Source organism: Hemitrygon akajei, chromosome 4 (assembly GCF_048418815.1).
Source record: "Hemitrygon akajei chromosome 4, sHemAka1.3, whole genome shotgun sequence".
NCBI classification, from domain to species: Eukaryota; Metazoa; Chordata; class Chondrichthyes; order Myliobatiformes; family Dasyatidae; genus Hemitrygon; species Hemitrygon akajei.
The window spans coordinates 79,204,686-79,220,999 of NC_133127.1; the positions used below are offsets into that span (position 1 = coordinate 79,204,686).

At 39.3% G+C, this 16,314-nt stretch overlaps 1 protein-coding gene across 2 annotated transcripts in view; it reads left to right on the forward strand.

Annotated features, from left to right (window-relative positions):
- Positions 1-6,780: 6,780 nt before the first annotated feature.
- The window catches only part of nr3c2 (nuclear receptor subfamily 3, group C, member 2), a 354,577-nt gene continuing 345,043 nt past the window's right edge, over positions 6,781-16,314 (forward strand). Inside the window, exons 1-2 of one of the 2 annotated variants that reach the window (XM_073042920.1) lie at positions 6,781-7,096; positions 9,083-10,858. In XM_073042920.1, coding sequence (XP_072899021.1) covers positions 9,102-10,858 — 1,757 coding nt within the window. In that variant the 5' untranslated portion in view covers positions 6,781-7,096; positions 9,083-9,101. Of the gene's footprint in view, positions 7,097-7,980; positions 8,133-9,082; positions 10,859-16,314 lie in introns of those variants that run through there. The other variant, XM_073042919.1, reaches the window with a different exon arrangement.

Sequence of the window (16,314 nt, forward strand, 5' to 3'; positions counted from 1 at the left end):
TAAACGGAGTTAAATACTATTATAATGAAATAATAATTAGCTGGCACATGCATATTCACAGACTCAATGGTCATATCTGCTGCGCTGCCAAATCCATGGTTGCGACAGGTGGGATATGACTGGTGCATGTGTTCAGAATGCTGGAGAAAGGAAGAGCTGTATCCATCCCTTGCTAGAGAAGTCATTAGTGTGCTTCCTGCAAGGCATTTAAGTCCTGCGTTTATTCACCTGGAACCGTCAATCTTTGTGATGATTTGCTCTGCCAAGTGGAATTGATATTCTAGGATTTCCCCACTAATCACAAAAAAACTGCTTGATCTGAGATCCAGGCCATTGTTTCAAACATAAGTTGAATTAAACAGTTTTGGATTTTCTGGTTGAATTGGTTGTTTCAAAGTATGTTTTAATATACTTATATTATACTTATATATACTTGATGCACCATCAATAACCCTCCGAGACATGAGGCGAGATATTGCTTTTATTGACTGGAAGAAAGAACAAGCAGTAATTGACCACCATACTACATCCTGGAGACTGAGGGCCGGGCTCAGGCCTCAATCACCTTTATACCGGGGTCTGTGGGAGGAGCCACAGGAGCAGTCAGCGGGGGGGGGGGGGGGGGGGGCGTGTCCAGCCAGGTATATGTAGTTCACCACAATACGTGAAGTTAATTTTAATATAAAACAATGCTTTATTTTATGAATCATTTTGTCTGGATTCTGATTGTTTAGGTAAAAAGATCGTTTTCCAACTTTCAAATGAAAATTAAGATTTTTGCGGAAGGTGCTAAAGAAAATGGTCTAGTTGTTCATCAAGCACAAGCTCTGAGTCAAAGGTTCATCCAGACATGTAGGAATCTAAACAACACACACTGCCGAGGGGTCTCGGCCCAAAACGTTGACTGTACTTTTTTCCATAGATGCTGCCTGGCCTGCAGAGTTCCTCCAGCATTTTGTGTGCGGTGTTTGGATTTCCAGCATCTGCAGATTTTCTTTGTTTATCCAGGAATCTAGACGGTTAAATATGAAAAGTGTTTTGGTACGTTCAGCTTTACTATTGCTTTTCCATTTTTACCTAGAAGTGATACATATGCATATCATATGAACGTCTGATAATTTTGAGAGATAACTTGGTTTCTGTCAGCTTTTCAGATTCTGGGCAAATGCCCGATGCCACTTTGACCTGCGGTGTTAAATCTGTTTCTCTTTCCATCGATGCTGCTGACCAGCTGTGTGATTCCAACGTGTACTGTTTATTTCAAATTTCCAGCATCAGCACTTCATCAACTGATGTGTTAAGATCTGACCATTTACAAACATTCAAATTTTCCAAGGTTGTAGGATTTTCTTAATTTTATAATTCTCAGTTATGTCCTGATTTTGACCTTAGAATTTATTTTGTTGTTTGTTTGATGTTGGAACTCTGCCATTTTGTATGTTTAACACTGCATACAAAAACTTGGCACAAGTTTATCTTGCCTGAACCAATTGGGAACCATAATCTGTGACTTCCTGCACATTGCAGAATTTAAGTTTAAGGAACAGCATCTTGACTTTCATCTTGGCCTTTTGGATTTAATATTGAATTTAACAGCTTCAGGTTACTCACTTAATGGCCAGTTCTTCAAAAGATCATCCTATTGGCTCAGTTTTTCCCTTTACATTAGCATAGCAACTGGTAATTTCCCACAGCTTTGGTAGTTCACAGTTCTTAAATTTCTTTGTACATATTCTCTCTAACTATCCACACCACAACTTTCACAACTTCCCTCCGTAACTCCCTGGTTCACACGTCCCTCCCCACGGATCTCCCACCTGGCACTTATCCCTGCAAGCGTAAGTGCTACACCTGTCCCTACACCTCCTCTCTTACCACAATTCAGGGCCCCAAACAGTCCTTCCAGGTGAGGCAACACTTCACTTGTGAGTCTGTTGGGGTCATCTATTGCATCTGGTGCTCCCAGTACGGCCTCCTCTGCATCGGTGAGACCCGACGCAGATTGGGGGACCGTTTCGTCAAGCACCTCTGCTCTATCTGCCACAACAGACAGGATCTCCTGGTTGCCACCCACTTCAACTCTGCTTCACATTCCCATTTGGATATGTCCATACATGGCCTCCTCTACTGTCATGATGAGGCCAAACTCAGGCTGGAGGAGCAACACCTCATATGGCATCTGGGTAGTCTCCAGCCCCTTTGTATGAACATTGAATTCTCCAACTTCTGGTAATTCCCTCCCTCTCCCTTCCCCCATCCCAGTTTCACTCTGCTTCCTCCTCCAGCTGCCTATCACCTCTCTCATGATTCCACCTTCTTCTGCTACCCATAGTGCTTTCCCCTTACATTCCTTCTTCACCTCTCCTGCCTATCCCCTCCCTCACCCCTCGATCTTTCCCTTTACTAGTTTTTCACCTGGCACCTACCAGCCTTCTCCTTCCCACCCTCCCCCCACCTTCTTTATAGGGCCCCTGCCCCCTCCCTTTTCAGTCCTGACGAAGGGTCTCAGCCCGAAACTTTGACTGTTCGCTTCCACGGATGCTGCCGGACCTGCTGATTTCCTCCAGTGTGTTGTGCGTGTTGCTTTGACCCCAGCATCTGCAGAGTATTTTGTGTTTACAACTTATACATTGCTTTGTCCATGTTCTCTCTCTCTCTCTCTCTCTCCATAATTAGCATGTTATCTAGATCACTCTATCAACAATTTATCTACTTGGCAATCCTGACCTCAACACATCAGAGGTATTTCCCATTGTCATATCCAACCCTCCTGTAACCCTTTTGCAATTTTAAATTAACTTGAGTTTTTTCTCTTTAGTTCAGATGAAGATTCTCTGCCTCTTTCATTTCTCTTTCTGAAATGTTGAGTGCTTCCTGTATTTTCAATTTTTGTTTGAGAAGTATTGTCTGTAGGTCTGAAGGTAGGATGAATGTCAGAACTCACTGTTACATTATGAAAAACAGAATACAAGATGCACTCTTACTAAATGAAGGAAACTAAGATACAGAATGTTTTCAGTTTTTTTATCCGTGATAAATGATTTTATGTTGCATCTTACCAGAAAATTCTACAGTATCCTCTAAGATCATTGCTGGCAGAGTGCACACAAGACCGCTTACATCTAAAAACAAGATGAATAGTTCTAGAACAAGAGAAAATCTGCAGATACTGGAGATCCAAGCAACAAACACACACACACACAAAATGCTGGAGGAACTCAGCAGGCCAGGTAGCCTGTATGGAAAAAGTACAGTCGACGCTCCGGGCCGAGACTTTGGCAGGATTATGGTTCTAGAGCTAGCGTTCTTTGTTCTTGGCTGCAAGTAGTTTTGTCATTGTAGGACCACTGAACAGGATCAAGGAGTAATTAGAACATGAGGATATGGAATGAATATTCTTCATTGCTCGTGGATCAAAAATTAAAGTTAAACTAATTTTTTGAAAATCAGTGTTGTCATTTTTGCTATGCAACATTGTTGATGTGGAACATCTTTTTAGGTACTGAATAAAGTAAAAATAAAAGGCATTCACCACCACTGAAGGAATTGTTTAACTTTAAACTCTCCAAGGACATCACCAAATCATTCAAGTCTCATGATAACAACAAAAATGTTACAAGTTTTTAGAATGATCTTGTGATGGTAAACTACGCGACTGTACAGTTATTTTGTTGTTTTTGCTGTTAAATATTGCAATGCTAACCATGTGATACATTCAGTGATAATAACTCTTGACGAAAAGGTGGTTTTGATCATATACAATGCAAAAGTATGTTTGAACTGTTTTAATCAGACATCAGGCTCTTTTTGCATAAATATGACTTAATGCAGTATCTTTTGCTGTATTAGATAATATAAATACAACTTACTTTTTTTTTAACAAAGTTAAAGCTTCTGAATGTGCACAACATGGAAAATACAGGGAAATGGCAACAAGTTTACAGGAAAAATGTGGAAAGATTTCAAGCTCTCCACAGGAAAACACTTTAAATGGGAGCTTTGCGGAAATTTTGATTGCCATTGTGTTGCATTTAATTATATTTGCATCTGAGATTGGTAGTAGTTACATTACCTCAGAAACATAGATGCAGTATGGTTAACTGTTTGTTGTATCAGAGGAACATTGATACAGCACAATTGACTGTTAACTAAATGTTAATGTTCGTGCCTGCATAATCATGATAATTGCATTCTTTGGCAATGTATACTTTATGCCTTGATAACCACGAAGGCATTTAAAAAACAGCAAGAGGGCAGTTCTACTTTGTTTCTGAGATACAGTACTTATCTTCTGGCCACAATGAATCTAATAATACTGGGCAGGTTGTCTGTATATGTTCATAAAGAAACACCTGCCATATAAATTACTGGTAAGAAAAATGATTGGATAGATAATGTAAAAATAGTGAATAGTGCAGTAGAAAATGCTTGCCTATAAGCAGAAGGAGCGCAAAGTTTTTTTTTTGCCTGAATGCCCTTGATTCCTGAAATCCGGGTTGAATTTTGGTTTATTGCAGTAATTGGTGGGGTAACAGACATTTTAATTACACTGCCATTTAATGGTGTCTGTCAATACGGACCGGTGACAGGGAGGCGGGGTTGAAATTGCTGGGAATTTTACATAAAGATTAGTGATGTCTAGCATGTAATTTTAGACTTTAAATGTTTCTCCAAATTTTTAAACCTATTTGCCAATTTCTGGAGGCGCTTTTAAAGATTTAGGTTTCAGAATAATAGGGACAGAAAGGATGGCCCACTGAAATTGAACAGGATCTAGAACCCTGATTCAACTATTGAAATAAGGCTTCTCCCTGCTAAGGATGGCAGTGCCATCAATCCATTTTGATAGCTAATCAGAACTTGCATTGAAGTAGTTTTGAGCAGCAGTTTCATTACAAGTTCTGTACAATTTTTAACACATCACAGAGGGAACCTATGCAATTATGAAATTATCCATTCTCCAATAACAAGATATCATACTTTGATGAAAAAAGCAACATGTCTCACTGTATCAGAAAGCGAGATCTGCTCAATAGTCAGATGCCATTGTTTGCTTTGGAATACTGAGTTTTCCTTCCCACAAAGAAGTCTAAAACAATATAAGATTAACCAGGCCTCTGCATAGTTATATTATTTATAGATTTATTGATGTTTATTTGTTATTTTAATGAGTCACATGCTCCATTTAGACAAGTACCTGTGGGTTATCTTCCTCCTGTAGGTGCTGCTGCATGGGCTTTTTGGGGGAAAAATAAACCTGTCACAGAGAATGAGACAGAACAATTGATATTTTATATTGGGAATATTCTGAGTTCTGTGAATGCACAATCTTCACATAAAATCATTCTGCTTTATTCTGCAACATTTTTTGTCTGATTAAGTTAACAGAAGGGTTAATACATTTAAAAAGAATTTGTTTTCTTGCAACATTAAATTTACCAATGAAAGTCACTTTTTTATGACTTTGTTGAATTTTTTCATAGAGATCTTAGTACCCTTTCTGGGTCTGGCTTTGAAAATGTCATTTTTGCGTAGAGCAGTGACTCTGGAGTTGTATGTGCAAGATTCAACAGCGCTATTCAGCCAGCTCTCAAGGCGTATTCTTTCCTGAACTTCCATCTGCCGTTTGCTTTCCTTCTGATAAATTTGGGACGACGTTATATTCAGAAACATCATTAAGATAAAAAATATTGAGAACGGGTTTTTTTAAAAAAAGCTACCGTGTTGGGGGCAAGCCCCATTTTAATACTATATCTGAAACAGGTTGCTTTGTGTTTTGTACTGTTTCAGAAGCTCTGCTGCGTTTGAGGACGCGTCTTCATTTTGCTGGTACAAAAATAATCCACACATCTTTGCAGTTAGCTAATTATCCATCTGTATTATTTTAAATTAGAATAAGTGATTTATATTTCCTGGGATTTTTTGAACTAGAGATCCTAATTGCTAAATCCCCGAGATAGAGAACTAAAAAGATGGTGCGTCTTTCCACGGTTAAATTTGGGAGAAACAAGCCGAAACTTGAACGCAAATTATTTCTGACCGAAACAGTTGTAGGGGTATTGAGAAGTAAGGAATCGGAGAAATAGATTCGTACGACGGGATGTCTAATCACTCACAACCTGCCTTGGTGCTGAAAACAACTGAGAGTGAAGATTGGAGAGGTAAGGGTAACTTGTTGACTGTGAAGTAAAAACGAGGGAAGGCTAATGCGTTTGCTGGGTGTACGGTCATGAGAGTCCGTCCAATGGATAAAGGATGGATTCGTGAAAATATAATCAAGGAAAGGACGAGAAAAGAGAAAGAGCTATTATTCCTTCACAGTTCCCCTGCCAGATACAACCCACGGCTTTTGGTAAACCTTTTCGAATTCACACCATTCACCACCACCTCCCATCCGGAAGGATAAATAAAGAGGAACAGGCAGAAGATAACGTTTAGGCGAAAGAAAAATAGATGTGAAACGGCCGAGAAAGCAGTATGGAGATATCCGAGTCAGGTGGGAAAAAATCGTATTGTCAGCGCAACCCCATGGGAGATCGAGCATATTGCTGACCTACATCTCCACCAGCAGTTTGGTATTATTCCGCAAATCGTTAGATAATCCTTTGAAGGTGGAAGATATGACCAGAAGTGCGATGGCCTTTCCATTGATTGTCTTCGAGCGATGTGGGTTACTCACTCCACTCCGTCCAGTGTCATTGTAAATACTAACAACCTGACGTCAGGACGGCGGCGGCGGCGGCGGCGGCAGGAGCTGCCACAACCTGAGCGGTTGGCCAATATCACCAGAGACTGAGCACGGAGCGAAGGCGAGCGGCAGCGCAGACTGTTATGGGCAGAAAGTTTCCCCTGTTCCACCGCTCAGTTTGTGTTTTGATTTGTTTCGTCAACTTGGCGGCCTCGCTGGAATAAATTCAAGGAAGTCAAGCCAAACATACGGAAACCGAGCCGCCAGTTGCCTGGATTGCTTAGTGATTTAATCTGTACAGTTTTATTAAAATAAAAAAAGTATAGTGCACGTTTAGGATCTTGGAAGGTTAAGTCTTTCTTGCAGTAGTGTTCGCCGACCTCAAATCGCAATGACTTGGATGTGAAGGTTTGTACAGTGTTTCTCATTCTCCTCTGAACCTCTATATTTTCAATCGGCATTAGGCCAGAACAGCAGTGGTTTCGCGGTTTATTAACTTGAGTGCGAATGACAGTCCAGAGGATATATATCTGCAACGAATATGAAACGCCCCCGATTGAAAAGTCGCTGAGGCTCTGCGGAGATTGACCTTTCCCTCCCGAAATAGAGTGCGATAAAGAGGAGATTGCTGGAAGCCCAGCCATTCAGCTGCGTTTTTGCTGCAATAACCAGATGTAAAGTTTAACTTTTCTTCGGTATTTATTTGTTGGGAATGAGGGTATGGGGCCGGAGAATATCAGAAAGGGCAGCCCCGCCCCCAGTAGATTCTTGTAGGTTTCATGTCGGCAGAAAACTAAAGGCTTTGCACGAAAATGGTGGGATTTTTCACTTGAGGCAACCATTAAAAAATGAATCTTTAAGCATCCCACCGATTATCATCGTGCGTTTTTTTTTGCATTGCGTCACCCATTTTATCCTTTTATTTTTTCAGTAGCAAAATAAGACTGAAAGCCATCGGGGTTTCGCCTGTCTGGGCTGGCAGCTAAGTGCCGGGCAGTTTGGCAGATGGGGGCGATCTCCGGGCGGTGTTGCGCTAAGTTGCTTCTTGCTGCGGCTACGCTCCCTTCGCAACTTGGCCTCGGAAATGTCTTTGCAGCTCGCGCCTGGGTGGCAGCTCCGCCAGCCAATCGGAAGGCTGGAGCTATTAAAGTCCCGGGGTGTCGGCGCGCCCTCACCGGTTCCAGCCAATAGCCGGAGAAGGTGGGCGGGTCTCGCACACTTTCTGTCTAATGAGCGAAGAGATTCTATAGAGGGATCCGCCCAATTCTTTCCGTTCTCCGCCCCTTCTTTGGTGGAAAATAATACATAACACGCTCGAACAGACTCCCGCGTATATATTTATATTTTAAAGATCTGTATAATGTGTACATGTTTCATGTTTGAACTGAATGTCCTTGCACACATCAGCTAAAGAAGCGTTAAAACGAGTCGTCGGAGAGAACGGGTAAGTGACAGAAGCCAGGGCTGAAATAGGCGGCGCGGGCAGTTTAATTAATATTTTGCGTTATTATTGACAAGAGGACTCAAGTTGTAATTGAAGCTGTATGTGCTCTCTGGTAAATATTAAGGCATGAGATGAAGAATAGTGAAACTCCAGCGGCGTCGAAACGGAATGCTGGAATGTGATGGCGAATACTGTAATCGGCGGTGCAAAATCAGCAACTCGCTGGCGAAGAGCTGATCCAGGCACTTCATCAAAAACTATGATCCAGATCAGAGTAGTCGTGTGATTGTCAAGTCACCTGTAAATCAGAACTCGGGGGACAATATTCGAACTTTTTCAGGGAAGAGTAGGAGGAATTCCTTCGGGTCCAGCAACTTCCCAGATGGCTGAGAATAAGTTTCCTCTGCATATATGTTTATGCTGCGTGCACCTGATTAACCGTATCGTCCAATTATTGATAAACTTTAAGCCAGCGAGGGATATAACGTTCTAGAACACTTAACAAGATCTTAATTTCAATAATCTGATCTGATTTATAGTCATAATCTGCACATCAGTTTGGAAATTCATGCATATTTAAACATCGCCTGCATTAATGTTAGTGCATAAGTGTGCATTTTAAAAATTAAAATAGTAGCTTACCTTAACCATAACTAATTGCTTACCTATTAGAGAAGAACTTGGAGAAAATGTCTTTATATATTAAGTCTTTTGGTAATAACTTGCCTTTGAACACCTGTTTTAAACAGAAAGCCTAAACACTGACCTCAGAAATTTTAGAGGGTGTAGCAATGAACTGAGTTTGATATATTTTTGCATATTAAGTTTATTCAAGGTAATGCAAATTGTAAGTACTTTGAATCATTTTTATACTTCAGCTGATGTGTGAAGTATTTTGTCAGAAAAAAATAGAATGGATTATTTTTAAATGACATTTTATTTTGTTATAGGTGTTCTGAAGAACCAGCCATGGAAACCAAAGGATATATTGACTACCCTGAAATAATGAATATTGGAAGACAGTGGGCTCTGAATAAACTTGTGTCCAGTGCTGGGGATAACGAGATCAGTAGCTGTGACAACAGTGCAATGACTATTCTTGATGTTAGTTGCGTACCCCCTGTTGCAAAGAGTGATGATGGAGAAGGAAATCTGGAGCTTTCTCCTGCCCTTCATCATCAGCCACCTTACCAAGTGCAGCACCAGTATCCACATCCTGGTTTTCTTGCTTCGGATCTGAAGTGTCACCTAGGATCTGCTAAAGAACTCTCAAAAACTGTTGCCGAGTCCATGGGTTTGTACATGAATTCAGTAAAAGAGATGGAGAATGAATTTAACTACAGCATGCAAACCGAACAACTGGAGGGGAGGGCCAGCAATATTACTGAAAATGGTGAACAAGAACTGGATCTTCAGAAGGAGAAGGCTCATGCTATCTTGTCACAGCAAGGGATGAGACGATGTTCTTCTTCCTCTAGCCCTGGAAAAAACAGCCAGAGTTCATGCATCTCCAGTCCTATAAACTATAACTTAGGCTCTTCATTATCAAGTCCTAACAATATGAACTCTTGTGTTCCTAGTCCTGCTAAATTAAATTACCTAGCTCTATCTAGTCCGGATGCTGTTAGCAATTTAGGATCTTCCATCTCTAGTCCAGACAACATGAATAATTTGAGTAATTCTGTCACTAGTCCAACTGATGTTCATTGCATGATCTCAGGTTCTACTAAGATAGGCAGCCTAGCCCTATCCAGTCCTAGTAATATGAACAGCTTTTATTCTTCCATCTCCAGCCCTGACCATGTCAGTCCCAATAACATGAGCTCTCCTCTTTCCATTCCTACTAATCTAGCTTCTCCTCATTCTGTCTCCACTAGTAATACAGTTTTGTCCAGCCCTAATAATAGCAGTGTGACCTCTTCAGTCTCCAGCTCTGCTGTAAATAATCTGTGCTTTCACAACTGCAGTCCTGCTGATGGGTCAAGAATTATCATCGATCTCCATCAGAACCCAGCAATAAGAAATAAGAATCATGAGGAAATTAATGTATCTAAAGATGAGAAGTCAAAAGGTGAATGTTTAAAGACTGGTTCAGTTAACAATGATAATCCTGTTCGGTTTATAAAAACAGAAGCAGAAAGCGATTTTAGTGGTTCATGTTTCCCAAGTAGAGGTAGTTCAGACCTATCTAATTCAACATTCTCAATGCCTTTAAAATGTGAGATGAATGAAAGTGCATGCCTGAATTCAGTGTGTACTGGTCAAGTTTCAGAAAACCCCTTTTCAGAAACTGCACGTCAGATGATTGATCTCAAGACAAGTTATGGAGATTCGTTTGACCCTTATGGGAACTTAGGGGCTCCTGCTTCTTCCTCTAGTTCTAATTATGGACAGGATGCCTTTTTACAACCAAACACTATGACCGTGATCAAACAGGAGCCAAACGATGATGGCTACTGCCAAGCCACCTGTTCACCGCCATCCACTATTGTAGGTGTTAACTCAACTGGACAATCATTTCATTACAGAATTGGTGCCAGTGGCACAATTTCCATGCCCTGCCCTTTTGTGAGAGATTCGAGACCTCAGCTTTTAAATTTAATTACTCCAGTGTGCGCTGTACTTGGATCTTGGAAATCGCACCCTGTCATGCCACAGAACTCCATAGCTGCTGGAAAAAATGAATGCTATCCATTGCAAGGATATGTTCCTGAGAAAATGTCACGGTGAGTTTTGCATCATCCTTTACTTGTAAATTGTCTTGTTAAATTAATTCAAGTTCATGTTTGATCTCACGGTGAAAGAATGACTGTGTTTTGTAAATATCCAGCAAAAATAATGATGACTATAGTGCAGAAATTTTAGAAGTTTCACTTATTCTTGCTGATGAATAGAGTAGGAGCTGGTGTGTGCTATTAAAAGCAGAATGCATTAATGTTAGTCAAAGATTGCTAAAAGCAGAAAATTAGTGCTTTGTATCACTTTTTTCCCCCTAAACCATCAGGATCAATAGACTTCAAGAAGTTCATTGATTCTTTTCTGAGAGAAATTGAGAATTGTGGAACTTGGTCACGGTTAAACATAGAAGATATTGTACAACAGGGCATCTGCAGGTGCAGGTTGATGGGACTAGGCAGAATAACAAGTTGGCACAGACTAGATGACCCAAAGGGCTTATTTCTACGCCCTGGTGCTCAATGATTCTATGACCCTCTGTATTTTGACCTGTGCAGACTGAAGCTGCTATTGTGCTATGTGATGGAACTTTGAATGGTATCGAGTGACAGTATGGAAAAATATAGAGAAAATTGAAAAATTAACAGTAATATGGAGAAAACCATTTTGTATCTGCTTTGGTTAAGATTTGTTATTTGGTGTCTTAGAAACACAACAGTAAGTTTTAATGGCATCTGAAACACTAGAACTACGTAAATACTGTATATTTGAGAAAGTTTCAACATCAATGTGGAGAAAAAATGAAAACAACTTAAAAAATAAATTATTTATGTCACATGATAAGCAATAATGAATGTCGGGCATCTGTAATTTAGGTTTGGGTTTCTGATATTCATAAAATGTATTCCATGGTCTGTGGTGTCAGCAGAATCTCTTGATTGAACTGTGGTTTGATTATTTCCTTATTGTTTTCACCAATTACTTGTCTCTTGGGACTAAAAATATTTGAAATGGTCACATAGATATAAACCTAATTTTAATATAAAAGGAGCATCATTATAGAAGTTCAGACTCCTGTTCTGCTTCTTAATTTTTATATCCAAATTTGCATTATATCTGAATTTACAATATTTAAGATTGTTGGAAATTTATCACCATCCATTGTTAAAATATTGATTTAATGTGATAATAATGTTTCACAATTACTTTAATTCAAAGGCTTGTATGAAATATTTACAAATATAATTTAACTTGGCAGAGTGGTACGTGTGTTATCCAATATTGATAACACAGATGTATTGAGTTAATAAGTTTTCCATTTTCCTCAGTACTTAAAAGTCATTTGTGTGCCTTGAATGTTTGACTTGCTTGTAATTGTCAATCAAACTATTGGACTGTAAAAATCTGAATATCAGTGGTTATGCTGCTGGTGAGTTCAGGTGTCAAGATTTTATGTATTATTAAAATGATAGCCGAGACTATAGAGCAGGGGATTCCATCCTGGGGTCCAGGGACCCCTTGCTTAATGGTTGGGGAGAAAAAGTTGCAAACCCCTGCTATAGAGGAATGTACAGTACATTTTCCCTTTCTAATGTGCTGTATTTTATAATCAGCTACAGAACATTCTGATTTTATTTGCTGCTATTTTTTTGCCACAGCTCTTTGATGCAGGGTTGGAATTATTGCTGAGCCTTGTGGCTCTTTTGTAGCAATACAGGTTGAGTTCCCCTTATACGAAATTCCAAAATCCGAAAACCTCTGAAATCCAATTTTTTTTTTTGGGCGCTGACATGAAGTCACAAATAGAAAATTCCACAAGATGCTGGGAAGGTTCCCAGGTGATGCGCTGGTGTCTGCACACCACAGAATGTTTTGAGAAGTGATGTCACATTTGTAATGAACTGAAGTTAATGAAAAATAGAAAAAACTGCATAAAACAAAAAATGAAGATCTTGATCACTTTTTGTCAGCTTTGGAGTGACTATGTCCCGCTTAATGGTATGCTGATCATGTAACAAGTAAAGATCCATCACAACCAACTGAAAATTGACGGTATTGTGAATATTCAGCATGCTGGTTGCAGAAATTTAAGAAAAGGTCTTGCATTAAATTTTTAAGCATCTACTGATCATGAAAATTTAGCACCAGAACGAACCTACAATGCTGATTGTTTTTATACCTTACATAAAACTGAAAGAAAAGTAACATGCAAATACAGTGAACTGTAACCCTTCAATCGAAACACAGCATCGTAAATAGAGACTGAAAGCCCGCCATTATTGTTCAACATCTGATTCAGATATTTTCCCAATGCCGCTGTGCTCTTTTGTTATCCTGAGCACATTATATTTTCATTACATTAATGGTATGTAGTAATTTTCACAAGTGTGAGATAAAGACTGCTTACCGGCAGCACATAAATTCAGAGTCAGAAGTTATGGCGATCCCAAGTTATCACATTATATATTCCAAACTCCGAAGAAATCCAAAACACTTCCAGCTCCAAGCATTTCAGGTAAGAGGTACTCAACCTGTAATTACTTGTAAGTAGTTTGGTTATTTGTGTTCAAAGGTAGACAAAACCATTCAGTAAGAAATCAACTTAACATTTTGTAAACGACAAGCTGTTTGAGTGGGTTGTGGTTTCCAGAATACCTATCATAGTTAGCTGTACATCAATGATTCCCAGCCTTTGGATTACTCTGTAGTTAGAATTCACTTAAGTGAACCAGTTTGAGCATAGCTTCTGAATGCCCAAACTTACAAATCTAAAATCTTGTATTGCTATTTTATTTTAAAAGTCAACTGCTTCACTCAGAATTATGGTCTTTGAATGGGACAATATCTTAAATGATTTGAATACATATTGTTTAATAATATGAAACATGGTTTGCTATATTTAAATAATTCCAGTGAAGAATGTTCTGTACCAAATGTATGGTGAAATTATTATTTTGGCAACACAGTAGAAAGTAGAACCATGTTATTTGTCATCTATGTGGCAACAATGCATCTTTAGCAAATCCTGGCTAAGAATGTGGAAAGTCAGTTGTGCTGCTTCCAAAAAGCCTGTACTGCCATGGAGTTTCATGTGTTGTGGCTTCTTTGCAATTTGCATTTAGATTTAACGGGAAATGTTAAAAGCCTTAATGGGCTAGATAATATTTGTTTCTCAAAAATTCTATCACATTTAACTTTCTTTTGTCATTCTTAAAATTCTTCCTGATGTAAGTGTCCTTTAAGTGGCTTGGGTGGATGATCGTCATTGGCAGTGGCAGATTGAAGACAGTTTGAGCAACATATAAATATTAATTTGCATGAACGTCTTCGTTCAGAAAGTCTGTTACAGTGTTAAATAATTGTAATTTTGTAGGATGGTTGATGAGTTCAGCCTTTATTTGGTTTTGCCCTCATTAAAGTAAGAGGCATGGATGTAAGCTGAATGCAGATTTCTTGTGCTTGGAACCATGATCTGCATATCCTTGTCTTCCACAGAAGTACTCATTAACTTTTTACAAATCAGCTGGCTTTTGGCATTAGTGTGGTAATTTTCATTCATTGATGGTCATTTAGTGCCACAGAGTTGTATTATCGAATCTGATCTGGTATGCTTGAAGTTATCTTGCACCTTTATTACAGTGCCAGTGAAGATTTGCCCTTAGCCCTGTCTGTGGAAAAGGAAAAGCTGTTAGTTTCAGAGAATTAATTAACACTATAAGTTAGTTGTAGAAGTCTCTCATTGTGGAAAATAAATATAAAAATGGCCTTCAAATGAAAATAATTTGGACTTCGCTGGCTTGCTGTATAGTTACCAGAATTGACTGAAAATGGGTGGGTTATCAGGTTTGACCTACTCCCTGGATATCTCTTTATTGGTTTCCCCCCTTGAGTGTAACTAAAAAAAATGGAAATATTGAACTTTATCCTGGCGGCATGGGGGGGGGGGGGGTGCACACGGTAGGTTAGTGCAGACACTTTCCAGCACCAGTGATCACCAATTGGGCTTTGTTTCCCGCTGTCCTCTGTAAGAAGTTTTCATGGTTTCCCTGTGTCTGTGTGGGTTTCCTCCGGGTGCTCCAGTTTCCTCCCACATTCCAAATTTAGGTTAGTGTGAGCAAGCTATTTTGGTGCTGGAAGCGTGGTCCCTGGCACCATCTTTGGACTGTGCTGGTAACTGACGCAAAACTCTCTGTTGTATGTTTCAATGTATATGTGGCAAATAAACTAACCTTCATCTTTATGTGTCTTTAAAAAGCAATTTCTTTTCTCTGCTATTGTATGCAACTAATTCATGCTTTCAAAATCAGGTTTATTATCACTGCCATGTGTCATGAAATTTGTTAACTGAAGAGCAGCAGTTCAATGCAGTACATAATATAGAAGTATAAATAAATAAGCAAATCAATTGCAGTATATGTATTGGAGATTAAAAATCATGCAAAAACAGAAATAATATTTATTGAAAAAGTGAGGATTCAATGTCCATTTACAAATCAGATGGCAGAGGGGAAGAAGCTGTTCCTGAATCGCTGAGTGTGTGCCTTCAGGTTTCTGTACCTCCTACCTGATGGTAACAGTGAGAAAAGGGCATGCCCTGGGTGCTGGCTGCCTTTCTGAGACACTGCTTCCTAAAGATGCTCTGGGTACTTTGTAGGCTAGTGCCCAAGATGGAGCTGACTAGATTTACAATCTTCTGCAGCTTCTTTCGGTCCTGTGCAGTATCTCCCCCCCTCCCCCACTCCATACCAGACAGTAATGCAGCCTGTCATAATGCTCTCCATGGTACATCTATACAAGTTTTTGAGTGTACTTGTTGACATGCCAAATCTCTTCAAACTTCTAATGAAGTATAGCCACTGTCTTGCCTTCTTTATATTTACATAGATATGTTGGGACCAGGTTAGATCCTCAGAGATCTTGACACCCAGGAACTTGAAACTGCTCATTCTCTCCATTTCTGATCCCTCTATGAGGATTGCTATGCGTTCCTTCGTCTTACCCTTCCTGAAGCCCACAATCAGCTCTTTCATCTTACTGACATTGAGTGCAAGATTGTTGCTGCGACACCACTCCACCAGTTGGTATATCTCACTCCTGTATGCCCTCTCATCTCCATCTGAGATTCTACTAACAATGGTTGTATTCAATGATTTTTTTAAAAGAAAATATTTAACCCAGTGAAATGTAAGCATTGTAAATGGGGTAAATTTTGCATCAACTATCAGAAATCGTAATTTTGTAATCTTGGGTAAGATATGCTGCATAAATAACATTGTAATGTTTTTACAATATAAATATTTTTGTAATTGGACTGTTTTTTATAACTTGGTATAATTTAGTAAATTAGAATTCCATTTGTTTTAATCCAGTTAGCATATTAATATCCTGCATATCATAATTTTAAGCTACCATTCTCCAGTTTCCAGATAGATGTAAGTTGCATATTCAATCTCCCAATATTGTTTCCAAAAGTTCTCCTTTTAGCAACAAGACCTTTCATTATTAT